Below are 18,142 nucleotides of genomic sequence, written 5' to 3' on the forward strand. Positions count from 1 at the left end.
AGCAGGAGCCTGGAAAATCAGGAAGGTTCTGTGGGGTTGTAAAAAATAGCATTACTACGGAGATGCTGCTCTCAGCAGCCTTGGGCAATCAGCTCCTTCAGACACACATTACAAACCTTCAGGGCTTTGGCTCCTGGAAGGACAGTGGAGCTGTACTGTTGCCAGCTCACCCCACAAACACAGCCACAAAAGCTACCACAATTGAGACTGACCCAAAAATGCTTCCTGTGAGGGAAAATGTATCCTTGACCCCAGAAAACTGAAGCAGAGGGACCATAAAAACCAAGAGGTGATGGCCTCAAAACCAGAGTGCTGATGGATGGCTGCAAAGCAGGTGAGCCTGCAGGTACTTTCACACTTGTCATGCAGTGTGACACACAATGAACTCAAGGTGATCTTAAAGTGGCTTTATTTGGCTTTTACAATATAATCCTAATCAAGAGGGAAAGAGATTTATTTTCACTATGGGCTTTGTTAGTTATCACTGACTGTTTAGGTGGTTTGGGATTTTTTGGTTTTGCTTCCCTGTCTTGCAGGAAGCAAGGGATGAAGGTATCTGAACTTCACACAATCTCTAGCAACACACAAGGTGGTGTTTGTCTTCTTCAACACATAAACCTGGATATCCTTCCTGAAAAAACTACTCGAGAATTCTGAGGTTTTTAGAACAGTCTTTTAGGCTCTGCTCTGGAGAACATTACTGGTGGCTGCACACACACAGAGCCCTGATATACCACTTAGAAAGCTCTGATTTTATCAGTATTTCAACCTTAAAGCTGCTAGAACCACTAACTCATTGTTTTGGGCACAGATGGTGAGATTATTTTTACAGCAAGTTTTAGCTCCAAGTGAAAGCTCTGTATTGTGCAGACTAGAAATTCCACAGGAAAGCTGGAAAAAAAGTCTGGTTACATGCAGACAGAAGCTTCTCAAACTAGGAAGGAAACCTCCCCAGAAGAGGTGCCTACAGACTGTCCCTGCACCTCCAGACTGAACGTGCAGCAAGAACAGCCACTTCTGCAGTATTTTTGTATTGCAGCTTCAGAGAATGAAACAGTCTAAAATTCCCTGCTCATCCAAGCAATCTCTATTCCCGTAAGCAACCGCCTCTCCCACCAACTTCTCGTGCATCTTACACGTGCTGCCAACCCAGTGAGAAAGGATATAAGGATGGAAAACCCAGAGGGTGTCATTGAGCCAGTCCATACCATTGTCCTGCTGTAACAAGCGGTCGTACGTGATACACATGAACTTGATGTCCTCCTCGTCTATGCCGCCGTTCCAGATGTCGTACAGAATTGTCATCTCCTCAAACTCCGAGCGCGGCCTGAACTGCGGCTGGGGCGGGGAATACTCGGGGGAGGGGATCACTGGCAGCTCCTCAGATTTCTTCTGCCTCCGCCACTGGCGCTTGGGCTTCGCGTGAGCCTCTTCTTCCTTGAAGTCTTCGTTCCACTGGTTCTCCAGTTCCTTGAATGGCAGTTTCTCCGCAACTGTCTCAGCTGCTATTTTCTCGTGGAAACCGTCATTCCTGAAGTCCAGGGTGACGGCTTCAGGGTCTTTCAGTCCATAGTAGGCATCAGGATGTCCACTCAGCAGTTCTTTGCCCACAGCACCTTCCACCAAGGCCACTGGCATGGGAGGAGGTTCTATGGCTTTGCCCGAGTACACATCCAGCGAGAGGACAGAAGGTGGGGACCGCCTCGGCCGACCCGGCCTCCTTTTGGGAAGAACAGAAGGTGGTGGGGGGGGAGGAAGAATAGAAGCCCCAGGGGGTACTTCTGGGGAGAGCAAACCAGGTTTTACTTCTGCCTTGCATTCCTCGATGGGCATTCTTCCATCTCCGTGCATGCACGGCAGGGCTGCTACAGGTATTGGCTCGTCAGGTGGCAAACCCATGTCCATGTGGAAATCCGCTTGTGGGGGGCTGGCAAAGGGGATAGGGGAAGGAACACTGTTCATGCTAATCGTAAGGGAAGCACCAAGAGGCTCTTTAAAGGTTTTCTCTTCTAGCTCATCCTCTGACTGTTTCTTGCCGGGCAGAAGGCAAGGAATGGTAGCACCAGCCTCTGGGAAAGTAGGCGTGAAATTGAAATCTCTCCCAGGAGTCCGAGGAATGCCACTATTAATGCCAGGAGATTGGGATGGGTAGGAAAAGGGGCTCCCTGGGACTTGAGGGGAACTGAGGGTCAAGCTGCTTCCTGTAAGGGGAGCATCACTTCCTGGCGTGGCTGGAACAGTGTCCGTGCTCTGCGACTTCGCGAGGGGGTGTGAAGACTTGGCCAAAATGTCCCGCCCGGGAGTCCTAGGAATCTCCTCCTCCACGGATGTTTTGGTCACCATTAATTGTTCAGGGAACTTTTCTGGAGGGACTAAAGACTCTTCCTTGCCGGGAGTCGATGGCAAGGGAAGCATGGAGGATGGCACCTTGTGGGCTGGCAGCAGGAGAGTCTCAGTCTCCGAGTGGATCATCACCTCCCGGCCCGGCGTGCGCGGCAGCCGCTCGTCCTCCTCCGCTGCCGACGGCGGCTTGGCTTTAACTCGGGCTTCCAAGCTGCTCTCCTCAGACTTGCCAAAGAAGCTGCTTTTGCTGGGCAGAGGTTCCCCAAAGACTACCCCTGGAGCAGAGATACAGAGAGACGCCTCCTCATCTTGAGATTCAGGCTTTGGACCTTCCTGTACCTGGACCTCTGGCTCCAGCATGGAAGTGGGTTCGGACTCTTCCTCTGAAAGGGGAACAGAGAGGAGAATCAGGAGCTTTGCCTCCACTTGGTTACTCGCCACTTGCTAGTAAAGACATGTTTAAGATGCCACAATTAAAGAACAGCTCAATTCCACTGGGAGGCTTTAAAACTTCAGTGCTTTACATTTTGGAGGCACAGAGTGTAGAGTAATTAGACACTACCACACACTTTCCTAATGGACCATAAAAAACCCACACTATTAATTTGAGGATTAACTACGACACAGACCAGAACGAAGGTTTCTCTGCTTTCAAAAGCCCTGACAACCCTTTTGTACAGACATTAAAGGAATGAGTGGATTGTGGGGTGAAGACTTTGGAGGAGAGCTGTCAGAGCCCAGAGCTATCACCTTTTCTAATGTGGGAACTAAACTAATTGCAGGGCCAAGGAGCACCCTCAGCTCTCCAAGGAGGGAATGGTGAAGGGAATAGCAGAACACTCCTGAACAACACATGAAGCAAACAGGAAGCCCTTGTAATGGATGAGAACACACTCAGATGGTATCAATGAGGCAATTTATATGCTGCTCTCCCTGCAGCAGCCTCATTTGTCTGGAGTCTATTTACCCACTTAGGGCCAGGTCCAAAAGGAATCAACGGTGAGTCTTGTTAGGCAGCTCAAAATAACATTTTCAAGTGGGAGAATGAAAGGAGGTGAAAATGCCTGGAGAGTTGGATGGGAGGCAGTCCCCGTTTGTGCTGAACAAACCAGGGCTGCTGGAGAAGGGTCTGAGCCTTGCAACTCCTGTATGAGCTGGGTTGCTCCAGAACAATGCTGCAGTTTGAGTTTGCTCCCACAGCTTACCTGGAAAGCTCCTTATACATGTCAAGTTGCTCAAATGCAGGTGTCTCCAAACTTATGTTCTTTCAGCAGATTGACCTGTTCTAGAAAGCATTTGTGCAAAACCAGTTCTTCTTTGCCCTGCCCAGCTTAACATTTTGCCTCTTTGTGACTTTCAGATTTTGCAGCAGCCAAGGAGTGACACCCTGTTCAGACACTGGATTTCCAGCTCTCCAAGTGGCAAAACACTGCTCAGTCCTCAGACACCAGAACTGCCCAAGGCTCCACAGCAGGCCCCATTAGATGTGCCCTCCCTGTTGGCTCCAATTTTAACTTTTAGATTTTCCCCCAGTTGCCAAATTACTCAAGCTTTATGCATCTCACTCCTGTTCTAGTAAAAGGTTTCCAATTTCCTTGGTTCAAGTACAGCTCTGTATTGATTGAAGAAAATTTCCTTCTTCCAGAAAACTAGTGAGTATCACTCATTTAAAAGGAGTAGGTGACAAAACCACCTACAAATAATATTAGGAACCATAGATAACTCTGAGACTCCACTCACCTGCCCCATGCAGCTTCCCTGTCACATACTGCTTTGATATTAAAACCAAAAAGAGCCAGTAGTGACATTCCTGTTCTGTTTTAGCAGCCACGGCTTTTCTATCTTGAGCTTCAGCCACCACACCACCCAATCAGTCACCCTCAGATGATGACAACTGTTCAGTTCCTCTAGGACTCCAACTAAACTGGCCAAGGATAAGATTCTGGATACAGTAACCACAGTATTTTTAGTAGCAGATGGCTCATGTAAAGCTCCTTGCTAGGAAGGAAAGTTCAGCACAGACCTCTTTCCCTGTACAGATAATCTCTAGCCTAGAGACAAGACTGGAAGAAGAAAGAGAACAAGGGAAATACAAACCCATACATATTGGATACTGGGAGAAAATTTACTTGGAAAGATAATAACAAAACTCCAAAGCACATGGAAGGGCATACCTGGCCTACAGATGGGAGAGAGTGCAAGCTTTGTCTCCTGGTCTCTTTCCATAACCAAATGTTTCAGAGTTTCAGCAGCAACAGAAGCCCCCAGGACCTGGCCACACTCACTATCCCCTGCCTTGATTTCTTCACTGCCTTCATCTTTCACTGCCAAAGCTGGCTCAGCAAGTCCCATGCCTGTTGCATCCATGTAGTCATCCACAGGGTACAGGTCCAAAATAGTCTCCCTCTCATCATCAGGAAGCTCTTGACCAGCAGGTTCCTGCTCTGGCTCAGCAACCATGGCTTCTCTGCCTTGATCTTCAGCCACCTCTTCCTCCTCTTCTTCCTCCTCATCTTCATCATCGTCATCATCATCCTCCTCATCTTCATCATCCGAGTCTGAACTTGACTCGAATTCAGAGGAGTCCTCACTCTCATCAGATGATTCAGCTTCAGCCTTGGAAGACGAGGGACTTGCTACATCTGCAAGAACAAACTGCCATTAGCTCTGCTTTCTGGCTTTAAGAAACAACCAGGGGCAAACATCCCTTCCACTGTAAAAGTGTGGAAACAGCATCACCAGCAGCAGGTGGGTTTGAAGGAGTGGCCTCCCAATTCACTTATTTTTGCAGAGATTTATAAATCCTGTCCCTGGCTGCTGACAACAATCACCATACAACATGGGAGTAGTAGTGCTGCCTGGCACCTCCCCACCTGGGTCTCTTGGTGTAGTGTATCTTTTCCTAAGAGGTTTTCTGCTGCCTTTACACATGGCCATCAAAAGTGGAAACTACCACCTTCCAGAGCAGGAAGTGATTGATAGGACAGAGTTATTAGCAGCCAATTTACCCTTTTCAGAAACCTGGTCCCTTCTTCCCCCAGCCACTCCTGTTTCACAAAACAAGCACACCTTTTGCTGGGCTTGAGACCAGTGGCTGGGTTGGGCTGAGATCAGGTAGGAACTGGAGGGCTCTAAAGGGACCCACTGACTGAGGGATCACAGAAACCTCACAGGTATTAATTCAAAATATCTCTCTGCATTATATTGTGTAAACTGCCCAGTGAAAGGAAGCACACAAGTAGCAAAATCAGGAGAAGGGAGAACACAGCTGACCCAAAGGTGACACTTGCTGCTTCCGCTGCAGCTCCTTACCCTCCTCGGAGTCCTGCTCCTCCTCCTTGTCACTTGTGTCTATGCCTGTCTCCTCCTCATCATCTTCATCCTCGTCTTCATCATCATCTTCATCCTCATCATCTTCATCCTCCTCATCCTCCTCTTCCTCCTTCACAAGAAAGATTGCCAAAAATGAACAGTGCCTGAGCCTGTGAGCTGGCTGTCAGTGCAGCAACCACCAGGGACTCTCAGGGAGGCTGTCAGAGAATCTGAGAGGGAGTGACCTGACAGAGGCTCTGTAAGGACAGACCCCACCAGGAGCACTCATCTCCTAGAAAAGGGAACTTTGGCACTTGGCATTACCAGGCCCCCTTTCAACGACAGACAACATTGAAACTGCAGCCACACACCAACATACCTTGCCAGGTGCTGCTTTCACCAAGCCTCCCTCTTCTTCCTGCTCCTCTTCCTTCTCTGAGGAGGACTCTTCCTCTTTCCCTGATGTCTCATCTCCCTCCTCTCCCTCGCTGTCGAGCTCCAATGGCCTGGCTGGTCGCCGCCGCAGCCCCACTGCCTCTGCATCCTTCTTTGACAGGTCAGATGTTGTATCAGAAGCATCCCTGTCCCTCTCTGACTCTGAGGAGCAAAAACAACAGAAATTACCATCAAATACCTTGGAAAGGACAGAAAGAGTTAACTACATAAGGGAAACTTCTTCTTTGGGAAGGAGGAAGACAGGAGCAATGTGCCCATGTGGTGTGAGGGTCCCCAGGCTTACAGGGACTTGCCGATGTCACAGTGAACAGTGCTGATGGCAAAATGTGGGTGGCCAAAGCTGACACTCCCTAGGCAGAGCAGACAGGAGTCACAGCATGAGTGAGGTCAGGACAGGCAACCTGAATTTAATGTTTTCTGTTTCATTTTTTTGGCTTCAAAACCACTTTTTAATCTGAATTGACTTCTACATGAACCCATGTGCAAAACAAAGGGTATTCAAAGCTTTGTCTCCTCTTTACTCTGCCCTGGTAATAGGAAATGATGTTAAGATATTTTCAAACAGATTTTTCTGTCAAATAACTTTGGTTTCTTTCTCAAATCAAATGCAGAGCAAACTGTTACGTGCTTCCTCCCACCACATCCCAGTGAGCTGTGAGCACACCCCAAAGAGCCCATGAACCCATCTGAGCTCCTTCTGCTGGGGCCCAGCACAGCTAAAATAGGTTATGAGTTATTCTTAAAATGTGGGTCTTAAACTTCCCACCAGTGAATTTCAGCTAATTGAACCCAGAGGGGCCATGGCCCAGCTGATCAGAGCTCTGTGAGAAGCAAGGTTTGGCTCAGATCCTTGACTCTGTAAGTGAGCACACTGCTGTGAAGTTTAAAGGATTCAGCTTGGTGGGGTTTGCATCTGCTCCTAGGCTTCAAACAAATGCACTTTGCAAACCTTCATCTTCATCATCCACTGAAGTAGAAGGCCGGATTCTCTTCTGATCTCCCGCTGAGGCAGCTTCAGGTGGCTCCTTTCTTTTCACCTGAACAAAAGACACAATTAGCATTTCTGAAAGTTTAGAAACAGCAGAAATCAACTTTTTAGGCAAATTGCCACTTCTTTACTTTGCTGTGGTCACAGCAGAAACCAAGGGCCACTTCCCAGCTCTTGATCTCTTTATTTGCTTGCAAACAGAATTTCACTCTGAATGAAACTCTACCCCTTCAATTTGCATGAAAACACCCTGGGTACCAGCATGGTGCATGTCACCACCAGGTACTTTGGGGATGACAGAGAAACTCTGGACAAATCCATGTGTCTGAGATTGTAGTAGAACAGAAGGAGAGTCTAAGCCCAGGGCATCTTAAAGAACCTCAAAGCAAGTTTTACTTTAAATAGAGACTGGAGAATCTCTCATCCCAAACCTTTACCTGCATCATCTGTGCATTCAAAAATCCTAATTTCAGGGAAGCCTGCTACACTCCCCTACCCCAAACTTTGTTCAAGATATTTTAAGTTTATGCAAATGCTTTTCAAAATGGATACCCTGTGCTTCTGAGGGGACAGAGTTTAAGCAAACTTCAGGTGAGACTCAGCTGCCAAACCACCAGAGATTCCAACCAGAGCAGTAACTGTGTAAAGCACTATGAGCACCCATGTATTTTTATGATCATGCTGAAATGCTGTGTCCTAAAGACAGGCAAATGTCCCCTTCCCTCTGCAGAGCAGGGAGATCCTCTACAGCCAATTCACACAAGTGGAGGATGAAAAGCTAAGGGAACAGAGGGTCCTTGCTCTGGTCGTGGGGGGTCAGAAGCAACCTCTGAGTGAACACAGAGTGGGGTGAACAGCCTGAGGGCTCTGGGGCACAAACCTAGCGAGGTCTGTCCTCCTAAGGCTCCTCTGGGGGATGGCAGCACAAGGAGGAGAGGTTTTGTTTTCACCTTGAAGGATGGCAGGCGGATGGCCCCTCGCAAGCCAATGCCCAGGCCGATGGCCTCGTATCCCAGCCCTTCTCCTTTGTTCCAGTTCTCCAGGAGACAAGAGGCCATTCGATCCTTTGGCTTTGGTTTTTCCTCCAGTTCTCCTCCAGACTTCACTGGAGTGAGAGATGCCTGCAACAGAGAAAGGCACATTTGAGAGGGGAAGTTTCTTGGGAAGGACACACATTCTGGAAATCATTTAAACAGTCGAGGTTTGGGAAATATCACTGCCCTGCCCAGGCATCAGCTTCTTGGAGGGCATCTGAAGGTGCCCCACACCTGGAAGGAACTAGAGCTGCACAGAATAATACAAATAACTTGAATGTGCTTTAGGCAAGTCAGCCCAAAAATGTGTTATCTACCCTCCCTTGCTAACCCACATAACTGAAAGCAACTCCAGACCTTCCAGTTGGGAACACCTTCCTTCTGTTGAGTGTAAGGCCAAATATAGAGCACCAAAAATCACACACATCCCTGTGTTTCCTTAGCAACCAGAGCCCCAGTCCACAAAACCTGTCAGAAGGCTCCAGTCCTGGGAACAGCAAAATATTTAAGCAGAACACCAAAAGGTCTACAAAATAGACACACAGCCTCAACAAATCCTTTTTCACCAGAGCTGAGGTGTGAAGGAAGAGCAGGAATTCAGACCTCTGCAGCTGTGGAGAGGTGGACAAGTCAGGAGAATGTCACACATGGTGGCACGTCATGCTCTGCCCAAGCTAGGGGCACTGGAGGTGACACTCACCTGCATCAGCCCAGGGCACAACACACCAAACAGTTTCTCCTGCACACCCTAACAGAGCTCACATGCTGAAGTGGGCTGTAATCACCAAAGAGGCAGCACAAGCTCAGCTCTCCCACTAATTAGGGACAAGACTAATGGGAATATCAAGCAGGGAATCCAAGCAGCAGCACTCTGTGGCCAGGATGCCTGGTTACTCCTGGCACTCTGCTTAATGCATCTTACCCAGGCTTTCAAACCTAACCCACCACTAGATCTGGGAACAAAGAAAAGCTTTCCCCTAGCTCAGGCAGAAAAGGTCCATGGATTGTGCTGCCTTCCCCAGCAATGTGCTCCTTTCACAGCTTTCACACCACACATTTTCCACCCTGCCTGACCCAGGACACCAGATTTAGCCTTCCCATCCTTTACTTAGGGCATTGTGCCTCTTGGAAGTCAATCAGCTGCCAGAGCTGGAATCAATCAATCAACCAGCTGCCTTTGATGGAATATAGCAGCCAGAATCAGTGTGATGGCAGAGCACAAGGGGAACTGAGCTCCAGCTGCCACCAAGGAGCCCAGTAACCCCCTCCTCACACACACACAGACACACAGACACCAGCAATGGGAAGGTACAGTTAAATATTCAGTTTAAGCTGAATATTTGTATTTTGTTTTCTGCAAAAGCAGGCAACTTGTGCCTGAGAAGGAATCCTGTCCCACCCCAGTGCCAGGGGTGCCCAGTCCTAGCAGAAAGCTTTGATATCTATGAGGTTTTTCTGCACACAGCAGTAACAAACGCCCTGGGGCAGAAAGGGTTCTGGCATCTCTGTTCCTGGACAGAAAGCACATGTGGTTTTCCATGCAGCAATTTCATATTTTCAATTACACTGCTCACATCCAACATAACCTGTGGCAAAGACTGTGGTGAGCTGCTGTGGTACAATCAGCTTCCCTTCCCAAAATGGCTTATAAACCCCAGGTGAGGGAAGAACACCCCAAATCCACCCATAACTTGGGATGTCAGAGAGCCTGAAGATCTGCCTCAACTTGCTTCTACTTCTTCACCACAGATATCTGGTTTAAAACAATTTCTTGAGTCTTTCAGTTGCTGTTTTTGCATCTATTTTCTGGATCTGTTTCCTTCATTGCCCTGGAAACTCACGGGCCTCCTCCAAGACTGTCAGCACACGCTTGCTGGCAGAAGAAAAGCCCTGAGCATTAGTCAGGAGGAGAGGGATGGGGTTTCTGCTGCACGTCACGCCAGCCAGCTCTAAGGCACAGTAAATTACACTGTCACAAAACAGCTGTTAAGCAGCAGCATTACCAACCCCTCCAGAAAGCCAAGGAGCTCTCCCAGGCACCAGAGTTAACACGCAACTGGATTTACAAAAACAGGTGGTGAGGATACTGCTCTGAAAACTGACATCTGAAACAGACCTACCTGCAGGTTGTGGTTTGGTTTGTTATTTTTACAGTAATTCACTGCAATGGTAATTTTGAGGCTTGCATTAACCTTTCTGTAGTGCCAGGTTTTTTGGGTAGTGACAAATTCACCACACATTAAATCACAGTTTGCTGGCTGAGGTACACTTCAAATTGGGTGAGAAAAGGATCAGAGGATTCATGCAAAGCTGTTTTCTCAACTAATCCCTGGAACTATTGGTGTATTTGGCCAATGTTCAGCTTTTGAGTTAATTGCTGCTTTGTACATGCACTGGGGAGGGGGCAGAACTGGAAATACCCACAAATCTCATTGCACAAAGTGGGGAACACAAGACAGAGACTTGGTGGTTTCAAACACCCCTCTTGCATCTGACCTTAGTTTTTCGGAGCTAAACTTCAGCTTCCTCTTGTACATGAAAATTTAGGGGTTTGGGGTTTTTAAAGTCAGCTCCAGACCCCCACTGACCCCACACACTGCCCACAAGCACTAAGAACAGCTCTCCCCAAGACCCAGGACACAGCATGTGAAAACCCACTTTTGCCAGGCGCTCCTTCTTGTCCCACCAGTCATCAAACGCTCGGAACGCCACCACTTCGACCATCTTGCGATTCAGGTCCCTTTTCATGATGGCCTTCAGTTCCTTCACTATGACCAGGAGGACTCCATCCACTGTGGCTTTGTGGGGATCTTCCTTCTTCGGCTCATAGCCCGGGGGTGGAACCGAGGGGTCAAACTTGGGCAGAGGAGGCCACTGCTGCCCACGGGCGAGAGCGGCTCCCATGGAGAACGGGCGGTAGGGAGGAAGGTTCACAAACTGCATCCGGCCCGTCATGAAGGGCGGGTACTGGTACGTGTTCTGGGCCTGCATCATGCGGCTCAGCATCTGAGTTTGCATCTGGAAGGACATGGGCATGCCGCCCCACTGGTTGCCCAGGACGCTGATCATATCCACCTGCATGACCGGGAACATGCCGGGGTGGAACGGGGGCAGCGGGGGCAGGATGTGCGGCGGGGGCACCCCGGGCGGGGCGGGCAGCGGCGGCGGGGGCACGGTGACGGCCGGGTGGGTGGGCGGCGGTGGCGGAGGCAGCGGCGGGGGCATGGGGAAGCCGGGCTGCGGAGGTGGCGGAGGAGGAAGAGGAGGGAATCCTGGTGGTGGCAGCGGGGGGATGGACGGGGCCAGCACGGCCGTGTTGCTGACGGAGGAGTTCACCACAATGGTTTTGGCACATTCCGCGCTGGTGATGGGCGCAGGGTTGGTCTCGTCGTCAGAGATTTCCATGTCCTCCCCTGAGGAATGCTGACCCTGCCACAAAAGAGAGAGAAAAGGTGACGAGCACATTCTCTTTACATTAAATACCACAGCGCTGGGCTGCTTCAAACAAAAGCTAAGTTTAACACACATTTTAATTGGGAACGGAGAAAAGCGAGCAATGCCCTGAAAAGACAGGGCCCACTGTGCAGCTGGTGCCTATTGAAGCTTTTCTCTTCCGTGTCAGACCTCAGGAATCAGAGAAGTAAAAGCTTTCTAAAAGAGCATCGGCACCAACAGAACAAAACCCTCAGCTTCTATGGAGCAGGAGGAATTGCTCCCATGCTTGGTGAAATGAACACAATCCAAACATCCTTCACCGCAAGATACATTATCTCTTATTTGCATCTAGTACTCCCAGGTACATTACACCATGAGTTGCTATTCCTTAGTTTTTCCATGCACAAATAATTACCCTGATTTTTAATTATAATCCCTGGCTCAGTTGCTGTCAATTCCTAACCTCTAATTGTGGAAACACAATACCTCCACAAGGCTGCTGCTACTAAAAGTTGTCTTGACTAGACCACAGCAATTCAAATGGGAAAAAAGAACCCCAAATCTGGTTAAATATCAAAGTCATAAATGCTGGGATTCAAAGACATAGCCCATGTTGTGTTTTTGGAATAAATACTTCACTAGACACAAGAAACACAGACTTGTAAGAAAATGCTAAAACTATGTCCTACCTCTGCTGCCAAAGGAATGGAAACTGGATTAAAACAGAGGGAGCCAGCTTGCTCTGAAGTCAAAGCTGCCTGACTAGGTCTTGTACAAAAGAAAAGTCTCAGGAGCTACCTCCATCCTCAACAGCACATGGTCACACCTGCACACTGTGTCCTACAGGCACTTCAGTCTCAAGGTGTCTCCAGCACCAAGAATCCACATGCATGACTGTCACATCCCTGACAGGAAATACAGTAACCAAATACTACTGGAAGACATATCCACAGGGTGACAGTTTATCTAGGAAACATGAATGGGGCTGATCTCTGACTAGAGTGATGACAGCAGACAGGACAGGTCCCTGTAACCTCCAAACAAATGTCTCACATTGCTGATGTCAGTGAAGAACCCCCCTGTGTTCCCCAGCCCAGGGCACAGCAGGGATGCTCCTCCTGGCCAGAGCCCTCCCACTGCCCTGGGAGCAGGAAGAGATCTCCATCAAGTGCCTCTCTCTGTCACAATCCCAGCAAGAGTTTTGGAACCTGCTGGCTGTTATCAGCCAGATTTGAGTGTAGATCTCAAAGACAGTTATTATTTGCTCCACATTTCGTGCCAGCAGGTGCCTCTTCTGTCTGCTCTCCTAACAGTCTCCCCAGTGTGAAAGGAAAGAGCAGTATCAGACATTGGAGAGCCTGGAAGTTCTGGGAAGAGCTGCTGAGGAGCAGACTTTGTTGGCAGTTTTCACATTGAAGCCGCTGTGATTTGATTCTTAACCTGTGAATTTCTTACTGGCGTATGCAAACAAAAGCAGGAGCAGCTGAGTTGACTCTGCTACAAACTGTCACTGTGTGAAACTGAGCAGCCACAACTATCCAAATCACTCCAAATGTTTCCCATTTTATCAAAGGTCATCTCTGCTACAGCAGCTACCACCAGAGAGCAGGCTGAGCACGAGGCTTGCAGCAGCAGCTGTGCAAATCCTCCAGTCCTGGCACCTCCCCTCGCCCCGGCTTCCCCGCATTCCTGCGCTGCAGCACCAACTCAGCGCCTCCCGCAGCGCCTGGGTCACCCCCAAAAAGCCACTCACAGTTTTAGTGCCCAAAATGCCCAGCAAGGAGACACCATTCACCTGGCAAACCCTGAGCAAGAGCTACTGACCCCCGGTAATGGTGACAGAGAGGGGACTTGCCTGTAGCCACGGAGTCACTTTAGTGCATCTGTGCATGCAGGGAGAACTCCGAGGGCTGTTTGTAAACCCTAAACTGAACAGCTAAAACAGAAGTAGAGGTGATAACCCATTTCACCCACGTCCTTCCAAAGCCCAGTTTCACCATGCCCTTGAGCTGCCCACATCTGGCTCACACTTGTCAGTGGGTCTCACACCCTGCATCCTCTCCCCAGCTGCTCTATTGCGGTCACGTCCCACGCCGAGGATGGAGGGGAATAAAAGGACATTCTGCAGTTTCAACCACTGCAGCTCCAGTGAAAGGAGCAGAGGAAGAGCAAAAAGGACAGCTGTGGCAGGTGTAAACAAGATTCCTGTGAAACAGACCCTGGTTTTCAGTAAGTGAACACAAAAGGCCCTGTTAAAAGCACTGGCTCCAATTGCAAACGCTGGATGATGCTAAAGGTTGGCACAGGATAGAAAGCCAGGAGTGTTCAGGCTACCAAAGACAGACAAAATCAGCTCCAAGTTCACATTCATCTCATCTGATGGGATACGGAGGAAAGTCACCCCATGAGGCCTCAGGGGAAACCAGCACCGAGCAGTGTCAAGCCACAAATTCTCCCCAGTGCCTCCTGCAGGACCTTGCACCCTCCCAACCTCCCAGCCTGGAGCACCAGCAGCCCCCAGCCTGTCCCAGCCAGTCCGGCCACACCAGATTTGTGTGCTCCTGCCCATCACCCAGAGCCCACTGCCATCCACACCAGACTCTCATCAGCCTCAGCACCAATGATTGGAGTCCTGCCTGATAAATGAGGCTGGTTTTCCCTCTTGAAGGAAACATCACATAGAAAAAGCCAGTCCTGAAATTGCAGAGGTGGCAGGACTAGCAGGATTCCACGCTTTAGGGCACAGAGCTTCCTTCATCCATACATGCCTTAATTTTTACTTGAGCTGAAATGAGAATTGCTAAAGCAATAACCAGTGTTTGAAAGATTGAAAGATTTTTCTTTTTTTTTTTTCCACTTCTGGTGCTCAGATGGGTCTACAGGAAGCAACAACAGATTCCCTGCTTCCTACAATGCTGGGCTTCAACTCACCTCCACTTGCACAGTGCATAAGTCTGTGCTCCAGTTTTATCCCAGGCAAGATGGATAGGGAGAGAGAAAGAGATTAAATGGCAGGGAGAAAAGGATCAGAAAAGGCACAGGGGGTAGGGGGAAAAGAATCACAAGGTTAGGAAAGAGGTCAAACCAAAAGATCATCTACAAGGAACTCTTTAAAGAAAGTTAAGAGTAACGAATATTTAAAGTGGATGACTTTTCTGTAACTGCTCGTATCTAAGGGGGAAAAATATAGGCACCAAGTGAAAGAGATCAAGGCACAGATAGAAAAAGAGGAGACATGGAAAGATCTTCTGTTATTTGAATTTCTTTTCATTCACCTGTCTGAACCTGGATTTACTATGGTTGCTACCAAATACCTCTCAGGGTAGAGCTGAAAAGCACCTGTGCTGTCCTCTCAAAGAAACTGCCTTCTAGCTGGCCTCCCTCTTTGCTCTCACAAGCAGAAAAAAGTGAGCTGATAGATGACATACATACTGCTATGAGAATGTCACAGCCATCATTGTAAAAAAACAAAAAACCCCTGTGTCAATCAGTCCCAGAGTTCACCTGTCTGTTTCTGAGGTCATCTGGTACAATGCCACCAGAAAATCTCTCTTCAGCCCACTGAGAGAAATGCCATTTCCAGCTAAATTAATTTGTGCTGCCATCTTTACTTTGGATTAATTAAATTAAGAGTTAGCAAAACAGGTATTTAATTATACGCATGACACATTTTTTCAAAGGTTCTTTAATGATGCAAATTTGTTGGGAGAGATTCATGTCAGCGTAACTGGTTATAAATGGCCTCATTCACTGTTCACCCAAAATGTTAATTGCCACCTTTAACACCAGCAGAGTGTGCAGAGACTCTTAAGTTAAGTGAGGGAACATCCTGGGATGCCACTCCATCAGCTGGAATAGTGACAGGGTAGAGCCACTGGCTACAGGGTATCGATCCCCCCTCAGAGCCATACCCTGCATTTTGCAGACAAATGTTAATTCCTCCAGAGGTAAGAAACTACATCCTAATACCTGCATGCAGACCTGGCAGCTTCCAGATGGGAGGAGGCTGCTCCATCCCCTGACCCAGAGGAGCACTGACACCGTGGCAGTGATTGGGACCTTCACTGTACAAGTTGTTCAGTACCTTTCTTACAGGCAGAGAAACTTCCATTTCCTTCTAAAAGGCCATCTGATAAAAGAATTTACTCCAAATTTCAGAACACATTTTGAACACCATTAGCTTACAGCTCATTTCACTTAAACATTCTGCTGGGTACCAAGTTACTTATATTTGAGGTAGGGAACTGCACCACTGAACATAGCAACTACTCTGGCATTACCTGGCTGAGCTCTGGTGCATCAAAATAATGAAATGCAGGATCGATGGCATTCAGCACAGTACAAGGGCATTGGCCTTCATGTTTTTCAATAAAGCTAAAACTTTAAAGAAGAAGGGACTCTTGGACAAAAAAGTTTTCCTAACCTGGTTAAACAGTCACCACTCGGTTTTGGATTAAGTTCAAGCAAGGATTGAAAAAGAATTCACAAGTGATCATCTCACACTTCATCCTTACAAAAAAGCAGGGAAAGAAAAGCCTTCAGAGGTGAGGAGTAGAGGACAACTGACTGAAGAGGGTCATACACCAAGTCACCAACAGTCAAGAACAGACTCCAGGGTCCCTCTGACCTCCTATACCCCAACTCCAGCTGCCTTCCCACACTGGGCTCACACCAGGCTCCTCACTGCCTGTGTTCTTTGTTTGACAAGAGAAACAGCCATGATCCTGGGTGAAAGCAGCTCAAGTTCTCTAACACACACAATTCTCTTCCCAGACTCCTTCAGCAGAGCACATTAAAGAGAATGAGACATTTCAAATCTGCCACATTTATGCCACCATCCAGAACAAAAATGAAGCCTGAGGTCACCAGCCAGACATGTGCAACTCCTCCTCCAAGACAACTTCACTGAAAAACTCCTTTCAAGTTTGGCCCAGAGAATCCCACCATTCACTCTGCTAACACAGTAAATACCAAATACCTCTTGAAGCCAAAAATTTGCAAACCCAGCGAGGGCTCCAGAGAGTATTGCTTTGTTCATTTGTAATCTGCTTTTAGGTTGCAGGTTCCCTGCTCTAGGCAAAGCACAGGAGGAGGAGCCCCTTGTCTGGCTGGGAGACCACGATGACATGGTGACATGGCAGAGGGACCGTGCTGAGCATTCACACCTCGCCCTGTCAGGCGTGAACAAGGCAGACCCAGCACCTCATTTACAAGGCACACAAGTGTTTTTACTTTGCTAACCATAATTACAGCCCTGCCTCGGGAAGAACATGCTCAAGGGCGGTGCTTGGCTGGCACACACTGAGTACAGGAGGGCAGAGCCACTCCAGGTGGTTTGCCAGCAGTCCAGCAGCGAAAACACAGAGCAAACTGCTGCCTGCACCTCCCTGGGTGAGCTTTCCAGCCTGGTCAGGTCACTGTGCTGCCCTGAGTGTCTGTGGTGGCTCGTGGTGGCCAGCCCACCACCACTGCAGCCTGGACTGAAGCTGGATTAGGTTGCTGCCTCCTCCCCGTGGGTTAGTCAGGTCTTTCAACCTCCTCTGGGCAGCTGGGAGAGCTCCTGTCCTCCTGCTGCAGTCACAGCCCACAAGGGCAACCACAGCAGCTTCTAATTGGAACAGCTTTCTGGTGTTTGCACTGCAATAAAATGCCCAGCTCAGTAATTGCCAAATGAAAATATTTACATATTACAAATCAGTGATTATAAAATATCTCCAGCAACATGTGATCCTATCTCTACAAAAGAAGACTGCAAGGTTTTTATGTAGTTATATATTTATACAGCACTTCATAAATGAACTCACAAGCAAAGGCTGCAAACACACAGATCAGAGTGATAGACTCAATGGTGTGTCCCACAAAAAGGGGCACCAAAAAGGCCCTAACAGAACAGGGATTTCTCACAGAAGAAGAGACACTCCTTGGATGTTTTGGTTTCTCTAGTACCAATTGCCAAAGTACCTCTCACTACCTGAAAAGGAGAATTCAAGCTCTCTGTGATGACAGTATCCCACCTAACACACACACTGTGCTGGCTCAGGTTTGCTTTTGCTCTGGTACTTACTTGCAGCACTTCTTTGGCACAGGCAATGCTCCCCACACCTACAGGGCTGCCCAACAAGTAAAACAAGTGACAACAATATCCAAGTGCTCATTGTAAACAAACAGCCCTGCAAACACCAGCCCAATTTACGCCTCTTACTTTCCTTCCTAAGGCCAAGAGGGAACTTTGAGTTGATATCTCAAGCCACAGAAGGATAGAGGGAGAATTCCCTGGAAGACCCTGTTGGTCCCAGAAGAGGGGGACAGGGATGAGGAAACACCTCGTGGTTGCCTCTGTCTCACAATGTGCTCCATCAGGTGCTGCTCCCTAGTTAGACCAGCCTGCCCATGGGGAGATGCCACAAGTAGGGATTTGGAAGGATGCAGGGAAGGATGAGGATGACAGCTCAACTGGGCTGTCAGTGTAGGGCAGGAAGGGCTTTTGAGAGGAGAAGACACAAGGGGCTAATGCTTGCCAAGGGGAAAGGTCTCCTCACTTCCAGTATTTCCTGACATCAGGAACAGAAGTAAA

At 48.5% G+C, this 18,142-nt stretch overlaps 1 protein-coding gene across 1 annotated transcript in view; it reads right to left on the minus strand.

Annotated features, from left to right (window-relative positions):
- SETD1B (SET domain containing 1B, histone lysine methyltransferase) overlaps window positions 1-18,142 on the minus strand; it is a 47,922-nt gene that overhangs the window by 6,684 nt on the left and 23,096 nt on the right. The window contains exons 7-13 of the mRNA XM_059863419.1: window positions 10,792-11,562; window positions 8,050-8,220; window positions 7,061-7,148; window positions 6,035-6,252; window positions 5,656-5,785; window positions 4,518-4,985; window positions 1,167-2,726 (exon numbers count right to left, since the gene is read on the minus strand). Coding sequence (XP_059719402.1) covers window positions 1,167-2,726; window positions 4,518-4,985; window positions 5,656-5,785; window positions 6,035-6,252; window positions 7,061-7,148; window positions 8,050-8,220; window positions 10,792-11,562 — 3,406 coding nt within the window. The remainder of the gene's footprint in view (window positions 1-1,166; window positions 2,727-4,517; window positions 4,986-5,655; window positions 5,786-6,034; window positions 6,253-7,060; window positions 7,149-8,049; window positions 8,221-10,791; window positions 11,563-18,142) is intronic.

This window comes from Haemorhous mexicanus, chromosome 19 (assembly GCF_027477595.1).
Source record: "Haemorhous mexicanus isolate bHaeMex1 chromosome 19, bHaeMex1.pri, whole genome shotgun sequence".
NCBI classification, from domain to species: domain Eukaryota; kingdom Metazoa; phylum Chordata; class Aves; order Passeriformes; family Fringillidae; genus Haemorhous; species Haemorhous mexicanus.